This window comes from Mesocricetus auratus, unplaced genomic scaffold (genome assembly GCF_017639785.1).
Source record: "Mesocricetus auratus isolate SY011 unplaced genomic scaffold, BCM_Maur_2.0 Super-Scaffold_15014, whole genome shotgun sequence".
NCBI classification, from domain to species: domain Eukaryota; kingdom Metazoa; phylum Chordata; class Mammalia; order Rodentia; family Cricetidae; genus Mesocricetus; species Mesocricetus auratus.
The window spans coordinates 80,260,501-80,278,523 of record NW_024429186.1 but is presented as its reverse complement, the minus strand read 5'-3'; the positions used below and the strand labels follow the sequence as shown (position 1 = coordinate 80,278,523).

Genomic DNA, 18,023 nt, shown 5'->3' with positions numbered 1-18,023 from the left:
AACTTTTTTATTACTTTAATTTTAAATAGCTTGTTTCACATGTCAATCCTAGTTCCCTCTCCCTCCCCTCCTTCCACACCCCCCAACCCCCCCCAGCCTCCCACCCTATCGACACTTCCTTCCACATAGGGGATATCTAGAGTCTGTCATTTCCTTCAGGGCAGGGTTCAGGCACTCCCCTAAGAGTCCAGGCTGAGAGAGCATCCCTCTTTGTGTTATGGACACACGAAGTCTGTTTGTATGCCAGGGATAAACACTGATCCACTGCCCAGGGCCCCATAGGTTGCCCAGGCCTCCTCACTGACTCTCACATTCAGGGAGTCTGGATCAGTCCCATGCTGGCCTCCCAGCTGTCGATCTGGGGTCCAAGAGCTCTCCCTTGTTCAGATCAACTGTCTCTGCTGGTTTCGCCAGCCCGTTCTTTGCCAATTTGCTCATCGCTCCTCTCTCTCTGTCACTGGATTCCATGGGTTCAGTTCAGTGTTTAGCTGTGGGTGATTGCCTCTGCTTCCATCAGTCACTGGATGAAGGTTGTAGGATGGCATATAGGGTAGACGTCAAGTTCATTATCAAGAATGGGCATTCAAGATGGTCTCTCCACTATTGCTTAGCTTACCAGTTGGTGTCATCCTTTTAGATCACTAGAGGTCTCACTGTTGCCAGATCTCTCTTCTAACCTATGACTCCCTCTTTTATGGTATTTCTCATCCTGTTCTCCCCCTTTTCTACCCCCCACTCAACCTTCCTGTTCAGCCATGACCTACTCTCTCTTCCTCTTCTCCCCCTCTCTTCTTCCCAGCTCCCACTCCCCCCACCTCTTATCTCTCTCTCTCTTTCTCTCTTTCTCTTTTTTTTTTTTTGCTTGTTTGTTTTGAGAAATGGTTTCTCTGTGTTGTCCTCCCTCTGTAGACCAGACTGGCCTCAAACCCAGAGATATGCCTGCCTCTGCCTCCCGAGTGCTGGGATTAAATGTGTGAAATATGTAGTCTTCCTGCCAGTCACCGCCATTTGCTGTAGGATTCCTGCCTGGGTCCCGTCGCCGCTTTAGCCCCCAAATAACACACAGATGCTATACTAATTATGAAGCTGTTGGCCATTTGCTTGACTTCTTATTAGCTAGGTCTGACTTAATTATTAACCCACAACTGCTAAGCTAATCTGAATATTTCCATGTGATCTTTTCTTACCAGCTCTTACTCCTTTGGTGTCCTAGATTGTGACCGAATGTGCCTCTGTTTCCCAGAATCCTCCTCGACTCCTAGTCCCACCTATCTTGCTTCCCTATTGGTCAACAGTGCTTTGTTAATTAGCCAGTAGGACAACCTATACACAGAAGGACTTCCCCCATCAAATGTGTGTGCTATTATAGCCTGGTTTTAAGTCCTATGTATTCCAGGTTGGTCTCCAATCCATAGCTGTAAGCCAGCTTGACTTCATACTCCATTAATCTTGCTGTCTCTGCCTCTGTCCCTAGTGCTGAAATTGTAATGCTGTACCACCACACATCTACACATAGCTCGTTGTTGTTCAAGCAGGGTTCCCCATAAGCCTTAGTTGGTCTAAAGTGTGATCTTCCTACCTCAATGTCCGCCCTGACTCCCTAGTCAGACAGCTAGGTTTTCACACAGCCTTGAGCAGTGTGTATACCTATACATTATGGCATTATGATGTTGGTAACATTTCCCCCATAAGATTTCTTCATTAAATAGAGTGTGATGGTTAGCATTGGTGGCCAACTGACAAAACCAAGACTTGCCTAGGAGATGAGCCTCTGGGCATGCTTGTAGGGGTTATATTGATTATATTAATTGAGATGGGATGATCTGCCCCCACCCCACCCCTGTGAGTGGCACCATTCCCTTGCCTGGGATCCTTGACTGAATAAATAAAGGGGCTGAGCAGCAATATGCATCCTTCACTCTCTGTCTCCTGATTGTGGCTGTGAGGTGTTCAGTGATTCAAACTCCTGCTGCTGAGACTTCCTTGCCATGATGGACAGCACCTTGAGTTGTGAGTTACAAGAAGTCCTTTCTCCCTTTAGTTGCTTTTGTCATAGCAACAGGACAAGCAACTTAGAAAGAATTGCACTGTAATTATAGAAAAGTGAACAAGATGGCTTGTGTTTTAATTCTGTGACTGTAGGATTTGAAGGAAGAGCCAGAGTCCATCTATTTCTTTTCCTTATTTGAGGTTAAATTTTGTCCGGCAGAACCACGAAGGGCAGAAATGCCTTCTTTAAAAGCCCTAATCACCAGACGGTGAGTGATAATAAGTGTTCCCAGTATGAATTCTGCAGCCATCTTTACATTTCAATAATCAGCCTGCTAAAGTTAATCAGAAATAATGCATAAACAAGTGAGCAGGTTCCACACTTCCAGTAAAGAACTGCCCGGTAACTAGACAATCAAGCACTTCAAGCAGGTGGGTTTTTGTCTTTTGTTTTTTCTGAAACAGAAAAAAGTATGTGCTCCTTCATTCACCCATCCCTCTAGCATTCCTACCAACATAAGCAAACAGGCCCCATTCAAGGCAGAACATTCAGTTTTCTGTTAGCAACGGGAAGAACGCTTCCCCAGCAACAGGAAAACCCGAAAAGGGCATCTATTTTTAAAGACAAAATGTGAAAGGCTCAGCATTTTGCTGATTTAATGAACAAGACAATTATGAATCTTACCCATCCCTCAGAGGTGAGTGTCCTTACAGATGCAAGAATAGAGTGACTTCGCACACCCTTTGGGGTTGTTGCTGCTGTTTGTGCTTCCTGTTTTGATGTTGTGTCCAGTTCTGTTCTGTCCGTGGATATGCGCACATATGGTTTCACAGAGCAGGAGGTGGTCTCATCTCAAGCGGAGAGGTGACAAAGGCAGCTCATTACCATACGCACAACAGTTCCCAGCAGCCTGTGCCACTGCTCAGCAGGGAGCCTTCGGGAAGGTGGTGACACGTGCTCCTGAAGAAAAATGACAGGAAAGGAAACTGCACCTCGCTTCTTGTGGGTGACTACCACAGCTTTAAAGCAGAAGGAACCCCAAGAAGCTTTTGATTCGTGGCCTTGGCTCTGTCCAGTGATCACGGGCCGTAGAGCAGGGCTAATTGTAACTGTATGTTTCAGTCTACCTTCACAGAAAAAGAAACGAAAACTTAAGTGGTGAGTTCTCACTTCAAGCATTTTGTGCTATTAATACCAAGAGGCAGGGCCATGCTGCACACATTCTGTTTTCAACTTTATTTTTATTCCATAGGCAATAATTACCCGGGGCACATGTGTAATTTCTCTTCCATTTAGTTGTTTATATATTTACTACAAGTAGTTTTTCAGTTTAACATTTCACTGAAAACAAGAATATCGTGATGAAGGCATGACAGACTAAATCATGCTGACTAACACACTGTTGTGGAAAGGCAATAGAACTCTTAGAACAAACAGTTAAAACAGCCAACAACTAGTTGTTAGGCCACTAGGACAGGAAGCAATACAATGGCGGCCTTCCTCTGTAAACATGGAAGTAGCTGAGGTAAGCCTTATATGAGGAGACATATTAGGCTTGGTCTAGAACTGATTCCTTTTCTCATTTCCTCCTTTGAAGACAAAAACAGGAGGTCAAAGTCTTCACACTTGGGATTCATGTCAAGTTGAAGACAAAGATGTTTGAAATGCTTTAGTTTCAAGTATTACCTTAATGCATCTGAATGTAAATACAGATATAACAATCATTAATCATATACTTCTACATGATATGTACACACGTCTATATAAAATGATATGTCAAAGATATATGTGTATATCAATGATATATGCACATACACATTTCTTTAACTATTGACTGTACTATTATATTTATTGTATAAAGCTGAGCAAAATATTTTAACTCTCTGGCTTTCTTCTTCTTTGCAAGATGGGAATAATAACTATTATTATCTTAAAGGGCTGTTGTGAAGCACTTAGAATCTGGCACACAATAAAAACTTAGCAAGCACCGGGTGGTTAGGTATTACAGAGAATATGTTTGTTCAGTAAAATCATTGGCTGCTCAGATCTACAGAAAAACATGTAAAAGCAATTTTGTTATGTACTTCCCCTTATTGTGAGTGACACAAGAGCATTCTGCATACTGTGAAGCAGAGTTCATGACACTATGCATTTGTGAAGACTCATGGAACTTCAAGCACAGGAAGCCAGGCAACATTCACACATTAAAAGATAGGACCCCCATCCCCCCACCAAAAATACCTAAACCATGTAGATCACACAGATCTCAGGAACAAAAGCAAACTGCCACCAGTTATAAATACATGTTATAAATGCATGAAATATCTCATTGAAGGTTTGGAAATGTTTGAGGTGTGTAAAAGAGCTTATGTAGGTATCAGCTCTGTACTCTGGGTGATAAATGGTTCCCACGAGAGTACATGCTAAGTATTCTGATATTGCTACACACACACTTATAAATGCATATGTGTGTGTCAGTGTATGTGCGTGTGCATGTGAGCAAGAGAGGACAACATTGGGGTGTCACCCTCAGGGCTGTCTTCCTCCTTCCAGGATCTCGCTTGCCCTGAAGCCCACCATTGCCGGGGGTGACTGGCCAGGGGGCTGTGTCTGCTCCCCCAGTGCCAGGATTACATCAGTGTGCCACCATGCTCAGCATTTGCACATGCGTTCTGATGATCCCTCCTGCTTTCAAGGGTAGCACTTCACTGAGTGAACTGTCTCTTTGGCCTCTATACACATATTGCATTGAACAATGTGAAGGGTCTCTCACAGATGTACATGCTTGAACACTTGGTGTCCACCCAGGGGGCACTGTTTTGAAATGTCATGGCATCTTCAGGACTGTGTACCATGGCTGACAGATATAGGTTGTTGGGGTAGGTCTCTATCCCTTGTTGGTTTCATTGAACTAACTTCAGTCTGCTGTTGCTGTAGGTTGAGCTTTAAAACCATGCCATGATGGGCTGTATTTATTCAAACTTCTCCAAAACTAATCTCTAAGTTGCTTTTATCAGAACTTTTTTTCACAGCAACAAGAAAAGTAACTCGTGTAGTTTCTTGGGCTCTAGGAGCTCCACTGGTCTAAAGCAAACAGTAACCCAAGCAGCAAAAATCGCTTCTAGAGTCCAGGTCTTGTTTCTAGTACTATTTCCAAATAAATGGACCTGAGGTTTCTTTGAGATGATTGATTGTAGGCTAGACCAAGGAATGGCCATTTGTAGCCTATGTGACCAGAAGTAGAGGAAGTAGCCAAAAGGAAAACCAAACCAAACCAAATCAAACCAAAACAAGACCAACCCCCCACAAACAACAAACAAACAAACAAAAGACCAACAATAACAACAACAACAAAAAATAAATAAAAAGCCAAAAAGCTGAAAAGCACCGCATCCCACACTGACAGGAATGAGTGCCGGGACAAAGGGCAACTAGAAGCACTCCACCGGGTAAAAGGCAGGGAATGTGAACAATTAATTAGCATCGAACTCTAACTAACAGGATAGAGAGGTGTCTATGCACCCAGACCCACATAAGTGATGGGATGTTTCCTGTGCTCCAGGTGATCTCCTGCCCATGCACGGGCAAGACACTGTGATTAAACTGCATGGGTTACATGCAAAAGCAGACACAAATGAGCCCACTTGCTGGGAGAAGGGGACAAAAGAATACTGTGACCAAAATTCATTATTTGTATCAAACTGTCAAACAAGCAACGAGGGCTTTTTGTTTTTTTCCCCCCCGAGACAGGGTTTCTCTGTGGCTTTGGAAGCTGTCCTGGGACAAGATCTTGTAGACCAGGTTGGTCTCGAACTCACAGAGATCTGCCTGCCTCTGCCTCCACAGTGCTGGGATCAAAGGCGTGTGCCGCCACTGCCTGGCCAAACGAGAGATTTTTAAAATAGAGAAGTGGCAACTCTCTCATGGAAAAGCATTCCAAGTAGCCTGTTAATGCCCTGTTCCCAGAGAAGAGCAGCACACATGTCTGTTTTCTAGGAATGGGCTGCACATCTTGACTTCCTCCCTGGGCAAGCACTTCCGGTTGGCAAACATCCATTCCAGTGAGGAGGTCCTGCGTGCTCTTGGGAAGCAACCTGTGACACCTGGATCTCTAAGGGCTCTTTCAAATGCTCACTGCCGCCACAGTGCCCGCACTAAATGGCACCAAAACCAGTTTCTGTAACTAAGAATAATGTGTGGAAGTTGTCTGCATCTTGTGTTTGTGTAGTGTGTGTGTGTGTGTGTGTGTGTGTGTGTATGTGTGTGTGTGTGCGCTCGCGCGCGTGCTATGGCAGAGGACCACAGGTAGCAGAGTCCTTGCCTTCTACTGCACTGGAGGAGGCAAAGGCTCTGGTGTTCTTCCTGTCGTTACAGGCAAGCTGACCTTCAGACTTCTTCTCCCTGGAGTAGTAACAAGGTTATGGGTCTGAGCTACCTAGACCAGCTTTTCACTGGTTCTGGGGATCAGAACTAAGGTCCTAGGGCTTTCATAGCAAGCATTTCATCCAAAGAGCCATCTCCCTGCCAAAGTATTTGTGTTTAAAACTACTGATTGGAACACCATTAACTTATTGAACTACTGAAGTATCCAGCTTTTACATATTTGTAATATATCCTTCTATATAGACCTTAGTGTAGCTTTATTTTAGATCTATTATTGAACAGCTGTGTGAACATAATCATCTTGTGGCTCTGTGTGCTGATAGCAGAAGCCCCCCATATTACTTCCATCTGTCTTAGTGTTGAGTTGGGTTAACATAGCCTCAATAAGCGAATGATATGCTGGCCTATTCAGGCTTGACTTTACAGCTCTGAGATTTGAATTATCCTGCTGACTTCTAACAGAAGGGGAGTACACGCCTGACTGTTCTTAGAATGCATGTCTGCGGCCAGTATGCTCTTCCCGTCCTGCTTTGCTGCCTTAGTTCCTGGGCTTTGTGGATGAAAGTAAATAATGCTCAGTAGAGGACAGTGTACATCATCAGAGGATGATTTGTTTCAAATTTGTTAGAAGTGCTGACATTGAAGGTTTTGTCATAAAGATAATAAAATATATAGCTTTACTTTTTAAGTGAATACATATACAACAACACTACATTATATACTGTGAATCTGTATAATTGTGAATTACAAATAAAACTAAAATTGGCCTATGGTGCTAAAATTTAAACATGAGAATTGCTGGAAGTTAATCACATGCACTTTTTCAGTTTCTCAAAATGAAATCAGATTCAATTTGTGGAGAGCTGAATTTGTAGAAATAGAAGTTGGCAATGGATATTCTCAGTCTCTGGAGTCCTGGACACCAAGGCCAGTGGCCTGTTTGTAAGTATCTAGGGCTTAACTTTTGCCTTGACCCCTCTTCTGTGACATCCTCTCCAGTGTCAATCAGGCTGATGCACACAGCTGTTGGGATCAAACCTTTTGCAGTATCATGTGCTTCTTAAGAAAGCTTGTTTTGTTCTAAATTTCTTATCCACAGTCCAGCAGCCTCCTACCTCAGATTTCTTCTGAACCAACTGATAGGAATAGGATGTCCTTGAGGTCACATGAATGAGGTTGCCACCCTTTCTAAATTGGGACTTACTTTGTTTAGAATTTTAGAGGTACTTGCTTCTGTAAGCATTTTCTTTTCCAGCCACATAACTCAATTTCCATAACTTTCTACACTAGTGTATTTTACTTTATTGCTAGTAAATTAACACACATTCGACATATACGTAAGACGGTCAAGAGAAACTGGGCCTGGTGGTACAGGCTAGTAATCTTAGGAGCTGAGGCAGGACTGAAGCCTTAGGGCCATCCTGGGTTGGAGAGCAAGTCCACAGGCAGCTGCAGGAACACACTGGGACTTTAAAAACAAGAAGCACCAAGACATCATTGTTGTGGTCCTTTCCTAGCACACAGTGAAGCCTACGTTCCTAGTACCGCATGGCTCACAGCCTGTCCTGAACATCCTTTAGGTCTCCAGTGACTGCAGTGGCTGTCCAATAATCACAAAGAGTATGCAACATTAGTTTTAAAGTAGTTTCATTTTCAACATAAAGGGTTTGTTTCTAGTTCTCTTCAGGGCATTTTCCTGAGGTCCCTTAGGTAATGGCTCACTATTCATTCCAGGAACCCTGGGCATCCACCCTGTGCCACTTAACAGTCCAGGATTTGGGCCACCAAGGAGACATCACTTAAGTTCCTGGTTTTGTGAAGCTTGCATTCTACCAAAAGACAGAAAGTAAGATAAAAACCAGCAAACATAACTACTATGAAAAAGAAAACAGAGCAGAGAAGGGGAAGGGGCAAGGGCAAGTGTCTGCTGATATCCAGTAAAAGTTCTTCCAAATAGAGTTAATTGTGCTAAGGTCTTGAGTAGGAAGTCCAGTTAGTATAGAAGCAAGGAGTAGACCTGTGTAGCCAGAACAAAGTACCTGGTAGAAGTAAGTTGTGTGGGCGGGGTTGGGAGGTGGGGGGTAGGTGGGGACTGGGAAGCCATACTAAAAGATTCTGGCTGGGAAATTTGATGGGAAGGGCTGAGGATCTTGATTTGTTGCCAGGCTTACAAAGTTCTGAATGCTAAAGGCACACCCACGCCAGTTTTGTGTGTGAACCTTGCTTATGCCTACACTCAAATTTGCACTCCTCTTTCCTTTCACACAGGGATTCTGGAATGCCTTATATTTGCTTTATTTATCTTTAAGTTGATATCGACCCCAAATTTCTAATTCTCCATTGTCTACAGCCCAAGAGCTGGGATTACAGGCAATTGTTCCTACACCTTATTTATGTGTAACCCATGGCTTTGCACATGTTCAGCAAAGCCTCTTAATTCGTCACTTTTTAAAAAAGCGAAAACAGCCTGTTGATGGTGGAGCACACCTTTAATCCCAGCACTCAGGAGGCCGAGGCAGGTGGATTTCTGAGTTTGAGGCCAGCCTGGTCTACAAAGCCAGTTCCAGGACAGCCAAGGCTACAAAAGGAAATCCTGTCTCAAAAAACAAACACCCCCCCTCCAAAACCAAGAGTGAAAATATCTTGCTTCTATGAAGGGAAAATGATGGAAAAAATAGAACAGACTACTCAGGCCAGACGCCTAAATTACAATTTTAATTCACTAGTTGCTATTTTAAACATTAATGAACCTCCTGCATTCTTATTTACAGGTTGGAACAGTATCTTTTTCCAGGTTCTTTGTTGTCTCTTCTCTTGGTTTCTCTTAGTACCTATGCAGCTTGTATTTTTCAATCTTGCTTCCTATTTATACATTAATCTGCGACACAGGGAATATATTTTATTGTATTGCAGAAGGTAGACTGCTCTTGCTCCAGCAGAGAAATCAGAAATAAGTTACAGAGAAAAAAAAACAGAAACAAAACAAAACAAAACAAAAACCCAAGCAAACAACAGCAAAAAGCAAACTACTTGTTACTTCTTGAAATGCAGCAGTCAGTTTTTCCCCCTTCCCCCCGTTTTGAAAGTCGATATGATTGCTTACATTAATTTTTCTTCGGGTGGACACAACAGAATAGAGATAATACTGGGTTTGTAATGCATTTGCTTTACTCACTGTTATAGGAATTTACGAGCACATCTTAAATTACATTAGCACAGTAGCACCATTGTTAAGGGAAAAAGATTCCAGTACAGAGGAAGTTTTTCCACAATCCCTTTTATAATAAGGCCTTTGCAAGGATTCAATGCAAGTGTTTTATTTCTCAAGTCCAAACACTTCTCCCAGTCCCCTTGCAAATTCGTTTGTGACAGCAAGGGTTCCTTCGGGGAGATTACTTCACGGCCGTCGGGGAAGAAGCCGGAGCTTTCACCGTCATTCACGGCAGAGGCGGGGGGGGCTCTGGGAGGCGCGATGGCCTCGGCGGGCTCTGAGTCCCAGAATTTCAGAGTTGGGTCTCGTTTACTTCGGAACCACGCCCAGAAACACCTGTTGAAACGCGCTTGTCCTGACATACATTATACACAGCTTAAAAATAAAAATAAACATCCCAGTAAAGCTGGGGACCCTGTAGAATTTCCAACCTGTAGACAAGAAGACGGTTCCTTACAGGCTGCTAGATCGTCAGGGTGAGTGTGGGAGACTCCCGAAGCCTTTAGGTTCGGCGGGTTCCGCCCAATCAGCACGGGGATCCGGGGAGCGATCCGCCCGGATCACCTGTCGCGGGCGCCGGGGAGGACGCAGACAAGTTTCTGCCAAGTTTCGAGACGGGCGCGGGCGGGCGGGCGGGCGGCAGCGTCGGGTCACCGCGGCCGGACTCGTCCCGCGCGCCCGGGCTCTCTGGGGTGTCCTCGGGGTCCGGGGAGAGGGGAGATGCGCGATGGACGGTCCCCCGCGGCGCCGCCCACGTCCCGACCTCCTTCCCTCCTCCGCCGCCGCCGCCGCCGCCGGGGTCCCGTGCGTCCCCGGCGCCCGCCTCCGCCCCTGCGCGCGCGCGCGCCGGCGCCATGGAGACGGTCACAAGACGCCCGCGCCCGGCGCGCCGGCCAATGGGAGCGCACGTCGCGGGGAGACGCGGACGTCGCTCTTCCAAGATGGCGGCGCGTCCGTCGCGAGCCGCCGGGCCGGGGGGAAGCCAGCGACGCCGAGTCGAGCCTCCGCCCGGGACGGGACTGAAGCAGCAGTTGCCGCCGTTGGCGGCGGCCCGGCGGGCACTTTCCGCGGCTGCTGCCATGCGGCGAGGCTAGGGAGGACGCCGCTCCCCCGGGGTGTAATGATGTTAACGGAGGTAAGCGGCGCCCCGTGTTTACCTGAGAGGCGGCGGCCGGCGCTCGCCCGCCCGTCCCCGACGCCGCTGCCTCCGGGCGCCGGGCCCGACCCGCTCCGCCCGCCCGTCCGCCCGCCGCCGCCGGGCTCCCGCGAGTGCGGCCGAGCGGGCGCGGTGCTGACTCGGCAGAGTTCCACCTCCGCCGCCGCCGCGCCCGTGCCCCGCGTCCCCGGGCTGCCGGGCCCGTCCTCGCCCGGCCCGGGGCAGCATCCCGGCTCCCCCCGGGGGAGGTGGCGAGGGGAGCGACCCCGCCGTCCTCCAGGGGGCCGGGCTCTCCTCGCCCTCGCCCGCCTCGCGCCCCGCGCCTTTGCCCCCGCGTCCCGTCACGCTCCTGCCGGCCCCCCGATCCCAAAGTGGAGTCTCTGTCACCCGCCCTCCCGACTCGCGGGCGGCCCCCCTGGCTTCTCGCCGCCGAACAGGGCGGTTTTTTTTTTTTTTTCCTCCCTCCCTTGACCTGAAATGGAAGTAGGGCAGCGGTGATGGACCCGTCGGTTTCCCTTTCCCTAGTGCCCACCGTCCAGGGCGGAAAGCAGACTTGCAAGAAGTAGAGTTTGCCTGCGCTAGCCGCGCGCGAGGGGGGAAGAAGTTCATCCGTGCAACTGGCCGAATGACCGGAGGTGACATAGCTGTGTGGATGGACGGACGGATGGGCTGTGCAGGTGTGGACGTCGGACGCTGGCGTGGTTGGTGCAATCCCGCAACCTGCTGCCTTAGGTCCTGTGGGGATCCTGGTGTCAGGGACCGCCTGGGACAGTGTGTGTGTGTGTGTGTGTGTGTGTGTGTGTGTGTGTGTGTGTGTGTGTGTGATGTGAGAAGGTAACCGTGCGAATGATCGTTGGGAAGCAGTCTCACCACTGTGAGATATTGGAGACAGTGGTTTTACGGTGTTGAAAGCGATGATACTGTAGGACGCACTGGACTTTTCCAAGTCTTTGGAACTTGCCTGGCTGAGAAGCGTCGTACTTCGGTGCTTGCCTTCATCTGTGCCCAGAATCTGGCATATACCATGCGCCTGGGAAATTCCTGCTGGTTGATTATTAACTGATGAACCACACATTCCTAGGAGTTAGAAGTTCACCTTATGCTTCCCAAGTCTACATCCTTTTAATTTCTGGTTACTTTTATTGTCACAGAATATGGTTATATCATAAGTTGTCATCAGTTGTATACCTAAAAAGCAAATAGCAGTTCAGTTTCTTTTATTCTGATAATTCAGTGAGAAGTTGTCTCATTTAGTATTAATAACTTTTCAGTGTTGTCTATAATGTATGGTGTGAAATGTCCTTTTGATAAAACTTTTTAGAGTTTTGATCTCTTCACAATGAGAATAGTATGCTAATGCAAGCATAACTTGTCTTGATTTGGATAGCTGGAGTATTCATTCTAAATTTTTGGATTTCTATATGACCTAATGTTTTAGTAAAATATTTTAAGCAGGTCATCAATAACAGTAAGCTTCCCTTTGTTGCCGTGTGTGTGTGTGTGTGTGTGTGTGTGTATGTTTGTGTGTGGTGTGTGTGTAGTGTATGTGGCGTGTGCATATGATTGTGTGTAGTGTGGTGTGTGTAGTGTATGTGATGTGTGATGTGTTTGTATGTGGTGATGTGTGTATGTGTGTGTAGTATATGTGATGTGTTTGTATGTGGTGATGTGTGTGTGTGTATGTTTGTGTGTAGTTTGGTGTGTGTGTAGTGTATGTGACGTGTGTGTATGTTTGTGTGTAGTTTGGTGTGTGTGTAGTGTATGTGACGTGTGTGTATGTTTGTGTGTAGTTTGGTGTGTGTGTAGTGTATGTGATGTGTGATGTGTTTGTATGTGGTGATGTGTGTATGTGTGTGTGTAGTGTATGTGATGTGTGATGTGTTTGTATGTGGTGATGTGTGTGTGTGTGTGTGTGTGTGTACAGCACTCAGAGCAGTGTTCCACTGTTGGCAGCCCCTGCAGAGCTACTTTATCAAGCACTTCTTTGAGCTCCCTCTCTAAAGTGAAACTCAGATTAAATTGAACTTTGATCTCATCTGTGATTTTCAGTAGATATTTTATAGATAAGCTGACTGAAGCCCAGAGACTTGTGCAAGGTCCAACAATTATTAGTGAAATAGTTGAAACTAGAAATCTGATTTCCTGACTCAGTTCAGAACCGACCTCTTTGCTCAGCTGCCTTCCAGTGAGTAGTTTTCAGCTTTCTTGACCAGCTTTAAGACAGCCTACTTCCTTGTCCCAGTATGTCAGCGGTTGAGCAGAAGAGAACGCCTTGCTTGAGACTTCTTGCTGAACGTGGCTTTTTTGTCATTTTTTTTAAAGCTGGGTAAACAATCCCATTATGAAACATTTTAGATACAAATGACCTAGTGTGTGTGTCTGCAAGTGGTAAGTAACAGTAGCCAGTAGGTCTTCCGGTTTTCCTACCTTTTAATTAGTCATGTTTGCCAGGTGTTTTCCCCGGTCAGAAGGCAGAGAGTCCAGGTGGATGATTCTGTCACCATTGGCTTCCTGACAAAGCAGGTTGAGAAGGTGAAAATAACTTGATTAAAAACCAGAGAATAAGTGTCATACTCATTCAGAATCCTGTGTCATGCCCCCTCACAATGTAGACCCCTCCTTCTCCCTCTGCTTCCTCCTTTCCCCCCCTTCCCTCTGTTCCTGTCCTCCCCCTTCTGTTTCCTATATCATCACTATGCTGGTCTTAATTAAAAGACAAACAATGAAGTGGGCATACATAGATATATGATCATAATATCAATAATAAGCATTCATATGGTACTATTCAGTTTTGTTTGTATTTGTCAAATTATATATTTAATTGAAGCTTCAGAAATAAGATAATGTGTGGGTTATTCATTAAGAGCTATTTTAAATAAGGCAAAAGGGAAAATTACTCAATTAAGCAAACTAGGAAGTACATTGAACTTTGAAACCTGTACAAGATATTAGTGTTACTTGAAAGTATAGGCTTAGTTAGGCAGTTCTTTTTTTAACTTTTGGCTTCATTTTTAAAAAAATTTTTTTTTGCTGTAGAATATTTTTTTAGTGCAGTTGAATGACTTGGAGGACTATTTTCCAACATGTGTGATAAAGTTACTTTTTAACATCCAGTTAAGATTTCTTCCTCTGTTTTTGTCACTATGAAGACTTAGTTTTTTAAGTGTTTCTCCTATCACATTTGCAAAAATGTGTCAGTTTGAAAATTAATTTGCTTAATATTTCTGACCTTTTGCTTATTAATAGTTAACTTTACATCTCAAAAATTGGGGCTTTTTAAAATGTCAGAGCTTGTTTTAATTAGTGTGAGTTTTCTCAGTATTAAAATATTGTTAAATATCACTGAATGTCATTAGTGAAGTTTTAGTTTTTTTTTTTTATTTTAGAGGCTATAGGAGGATTATGATTGTTGGTATAGTTTATGACCGCTAAGTTAAGGTGTAGGCGATGGAGGACAGTGTGCTGAATTGACTCTGGTAACAGCGGGTAGGGTTGTTTTGTGTGATCAGGTGTCGTTTCTGTGATGTACACACAGTGAGTAGGGGAGATGGCTTAGACCTGCAGTTCCAGACTTGAGAAGTGAGAGCTGGGAGAGCAAGGCCGACAGGGCTCTAAGCCAGTCTGGGCTGCACGAGGCCCTGCCTCAGAAACGGACAAACGCAGGCAACCAAAGGACAGTCGGAGGTGGAGACTGCCTGGGCTTGTGTGTGGGGGGCACTGAGTGAGTGTTAATAAGATAGGGCTTTGATTTGTAGCTATGTACGTTCTGTTTTACTTAAGGTTATCAGATAGGAAATGATGGAAAAGGCCATGGTAGTAGGACTGTTAGAAAGTCCCAGCTTGTTAAGGAATGAAGAGGCTTTGTGGTTCAGATAAATTAGGAGGATACTTGCTCAAAGAAAATGAAATCAGTTTCCTCTCTGGAGGACTGCTCATTGCATTCCATGGGTGACTGACTCAGAAAGAAAGTGATGCAGTTATAGCCTATTGCAAAATTATGCGACCATGGAGACTTCCAGAAATGCTTGTGTTTCCTGGAGACTTGATTGTGCATTAAGGAAGGGTCTGAGCTACTTAGAACCCTTTATTAAGTACATGGCTGTACACATCCACTTGCCTGTAAGCACTACATAAAATGGGGCTGTATTGATTGATTAGTGTATGTATGGTGGACATACTCTTGGGATTGATTAATCCTTAAACTATATAAGCTGCTTCTTTAATTACTGATTAATGGCATTGTAAAGGCTGCTAACCAGAACAAGAACTGCGGAGGCTTACTGGTATTCGAGGCATGTGAAGAGGTGTGACAAGGACTTTACAATGGGCGCGGAAGGTTTTCATTGGAATGACCATGGTTTGCTAGTGTACACTTATCCTGTTTGGCCTGTTTAGAAGTGCTAAGCTGAGTATTAAACTTTTGTTTTGTTGAGACAGAGTCTCACTATGTAGACTACAAAGCCCTGGCTGTCCTGGAACTCACTATGTAGGCCAGACTGGCCTTGAACTCTGAGATCTGTCTGCCAGCCTGTGCCTTGGAGAGCTAGGATTAGGCCTATTTGAAACTGAGTAGTCTTTGAGCAAGCATTGCCGTCTCTGCCTGCTGAACTGTGGTAGCTATGCTCCTTCCTCCTGTGAGTTCAGTTTCTGGTCTGTGTGAGGCTGTAAGTCCTTCTTCCCGTGCCTCCTTGACTTCCTTTAGCGAGTGTCTGATCGCACAGCCACCCATCCTGTAGTAGATGCTCCCTGTGCCTATCCTGATAGACAGCTAAGTTGATTACCTATCTGGATGTTATGAAAGCTGTTGTCATGCACACAGTGCACAGGTCCCTTCCATATAGTTCCTTAGATGTGTAACATTTGTATTGCAGGAGAATATAGTAATTCTGCCTCAGGTTTTTGAAGACTGGCCATGTAGCCTCCTCCTTGACAGCCATACTAATTTCCATGTTACTGTTGGTATCTTTGATCTTTTTGATAATAGCTATTCTAACAGGTAGATATGAAGTACTATCTAATTGTAGCTTTAATTTGCATTTTCCTGATGGTGAACAGTTTTTCATTTCTATTTTGGTCATAGTAGGTCTTTCATATCCTTTGCTCATTATTAAAATGGGTTATTGGTTTTCTTAAATTAAATAGTTTGGTTCCTTTATGTTTTAAACTGTAGTCTTTTACCAGAACTATGGTTGCAAATATTTTCTATTGTTCTGTGAGTTTTCTATCTTTAAAATGTATTTATCTTGTTGTATGTGTGTGTGTGCGGCACACATGCATGTGTGCTTTTGTATGCATGCATGCGTATGTGCACATATGTGTGTGTCCTTGCCTGTGCATGTGGAAGCCAGGGGTTCTGAAAGGGTGTCTTGCTCTAGTGCTCTGTGCCTTACATATGAGACAGAATCTCTCGTCATCTGGGCCCCACTGATTCTGCTTGGCTAACTGGCCATTGAGTCCCTGTATCTGCCTGTGTCCATTGCAGAGGAGTAACAGACACCACATTTGTGGTGCTGGGTCCAACTTCTGTGCTGGTGCAGGGGATCTGAACTCCCCATCCCTAAACTTTTATTTTGTGCCCTGTGAGATGGCCCAGCAAATAAAGGCATTTGCTATACAAGCTTGTTTAACTGAGTTTAATCCCTAGAAGGTAGACAAAGAGAACTGATTTTACTAAGTTGTCCTCAGATGTCCAGAGTATACTATAGCAGACTCTCTGTCTCTCTGTCTCTCTCTCTGTCTGTCTCTCTCTCTCTGTCTGTCTCTCTGTCTCTCTCTCTGTCTGTCTCTCTGTCTGTCTGTCTGTCTGTCTGTCTGTCTCTCCCTTTCTCTCTCTCCCCCTTTCTCCCCCTCTCTCTGTCTCTCAAGAATTTTAAAGGATATAACTTTTGTGTTTTTTCAATGTTTTCAGATGTTGGACATTAACATAAAGTGATTGTTTTTTATTATTTTTAATTCACCACACATATATTCCCCCTTTCATTCCTTTCTGTTGCAGTGGGGTCTTAACATGTAGCACAAGTTGACCTTCGACTTTAGATCTGTCAGTCTTAGCCTTTGTGTCACCATGCCGCCTGTCTACACGGAGGTGATATGATTGCAAGCAAAAGTAACTCTAAACCCAAGGCTTTTGCATGTTATGTAAGTGCTCCATCCATGACCTTACATCCCAAGTAGTCTGATGATAATTCTCACAGAAATTGATAAAGGATGGGTAATTGGTGTGCTATTAGATTATGATAACAAGCACTGTGATACTGTTACATATGTATAAACTTTACTATAGTTTATTTGGGGAAATAAGTGTCAGGATGGGAGTAGGAAATACATTTTACGAGTTTTCAGACTCGTTGCAGAAGGTTTTGCTGTACATCTCTTAATGTAAACTCTACCTGTACTTCCATGCCCAAGTTTGCAGATAATAAAAGGTGCTGTGTTTGAACTCAGTCCTATTGTTAGGTGTAGTACTCACTGAGGGTTTGTGTCATATCTGGTTTACAGATAGGCAGAGTCCATGAAGTAAGTTAACTAGTGAGTTAACTAAGCAGCAGTGAAAACTAGGGAGCATGAGCGAGAAAGGAAAGAAACTAGGTTCTGTCCTTAGTGTCCCTGTGCTGGCCACTGGTGAGCCATTTGGTGGAAAAGATAAGTGATTTCACAGATTTCTTTTCCTGAGCAAGCTTCTCAGATTATGGGTTTTAAAAACTGTGTCTTGAAATTTTGTGGTTTCAGAAACTGTCATGTATTTCTCACTTGACAATATTCTAGAATTAACTTTCAATTTCAGTCAGGTTTTATTTTGATAATATTGTCTTAAATATTCAGGAGAGGGAATTTTGAATTGAAGCAAATTATAGCTTTTTAAATTTAAAAAAGTGGTTGTAATTGAACAAATGCGTATGTTGAAGGTGATATATACTTAAGTCTGTTACTAATGTTAAAAAACGTATACAACACAAATTAACCTGTATGCTGAGCATTATAAGGGATGAGTCATAGTCCCTATTTAATGATGGGATCCTATGGTAGTCCTTTAAACTTTGTAAGCATCAGTTCCATTCTGAATAAAAGTGAAGTAAAAAGAAAAGTAAACCCATTGTTATAGGTAGTATTTGTAAAGCTTTAGTTAAAATTGTATTGAAGGTAGACTTGTTTACCACATGAGAGTATGGCTACTTTGTGTTAGAAGAATCCCAAGTAAGATCTGGTAACGTGAGTCACACTAGAAACCTGTGTTCAGAAACCTCACTGTCATATCTAAATTTAGTTCTGTGCCATTTTGGCCA

At 44.4% G+C, this 18,023-nt stretch overlaps 2 protein-coding genes across 8 annotated transcripts in view; one reads left to right on the top strand and one right to left on the bottom strand.

Moving 5' to 3' along the window:
* Positions 1-2,167: 2,167 nt before the first annotated feature.
* On the bottom strand, positions 2,168-10,665 carry LOC110339769 (wiskott-Aldrich syndrome protein homolog). Of its 6 annotated transcripts, none has more exons than XM_040743242.1 (2): positions 10,016-10,665; positions 2,168-2,950 (listed from the first exon to the last, which is right to left on the bottom strand). In XM_040743242.1, the coding sequence occupies exon 1, from the start codon at positions 10,663-10,665 to the stop codon at positions 10,111-10,113; it is 555 nt and encodes a 184-aa protein (XP_040599176.1). In that variant the 3' UTR covers positions 2,168-2,950; positions 10,016-10,110. The 6 variants fall into 6 exon arrangements, with proteins under 6 accessions (XP_040599176.1, XP_040599178.1, XP_040599177.1 ...); XM_040743244.1 differs by having other exon boundaries at positions 10,042-10,665; XM_040743243.1 differs by lacking the exon at positions 2,168-2,950 and adding an exon at positions 2,957-3,117.
* The window catches only part of Snx13 (sorting nexin 13), a 114,797-nt gene continuing 107,365 nt past the window's right edge, over positions 10,592-18,023 (top strand). For both annotated transcript variants that reach the window (XM_040743241.1, XM_040743239.1), the window contains exon 1: positions 10,592-10,719. In XM_040743241.1, the coding sequence (XP_040599175.1) occupies positions 10,705-10,719 (15 nt within the window). In that variant the 5' untranslated portion in view covers positions 10,592-10,704. The remainder of the gene's footprint in view (positions 10,720-18,023) is intronic.

What these genes read in the sequence shown, in the direction of transcription:
- LOC110339769 (XM_040743242.1), bottom strand. Translation starts at nt 10,665, where the DNA reads ATGGCAGCAGCCGCGGAAAGTGCCCGCCGGGCCGCCGCCAACGGCGGC.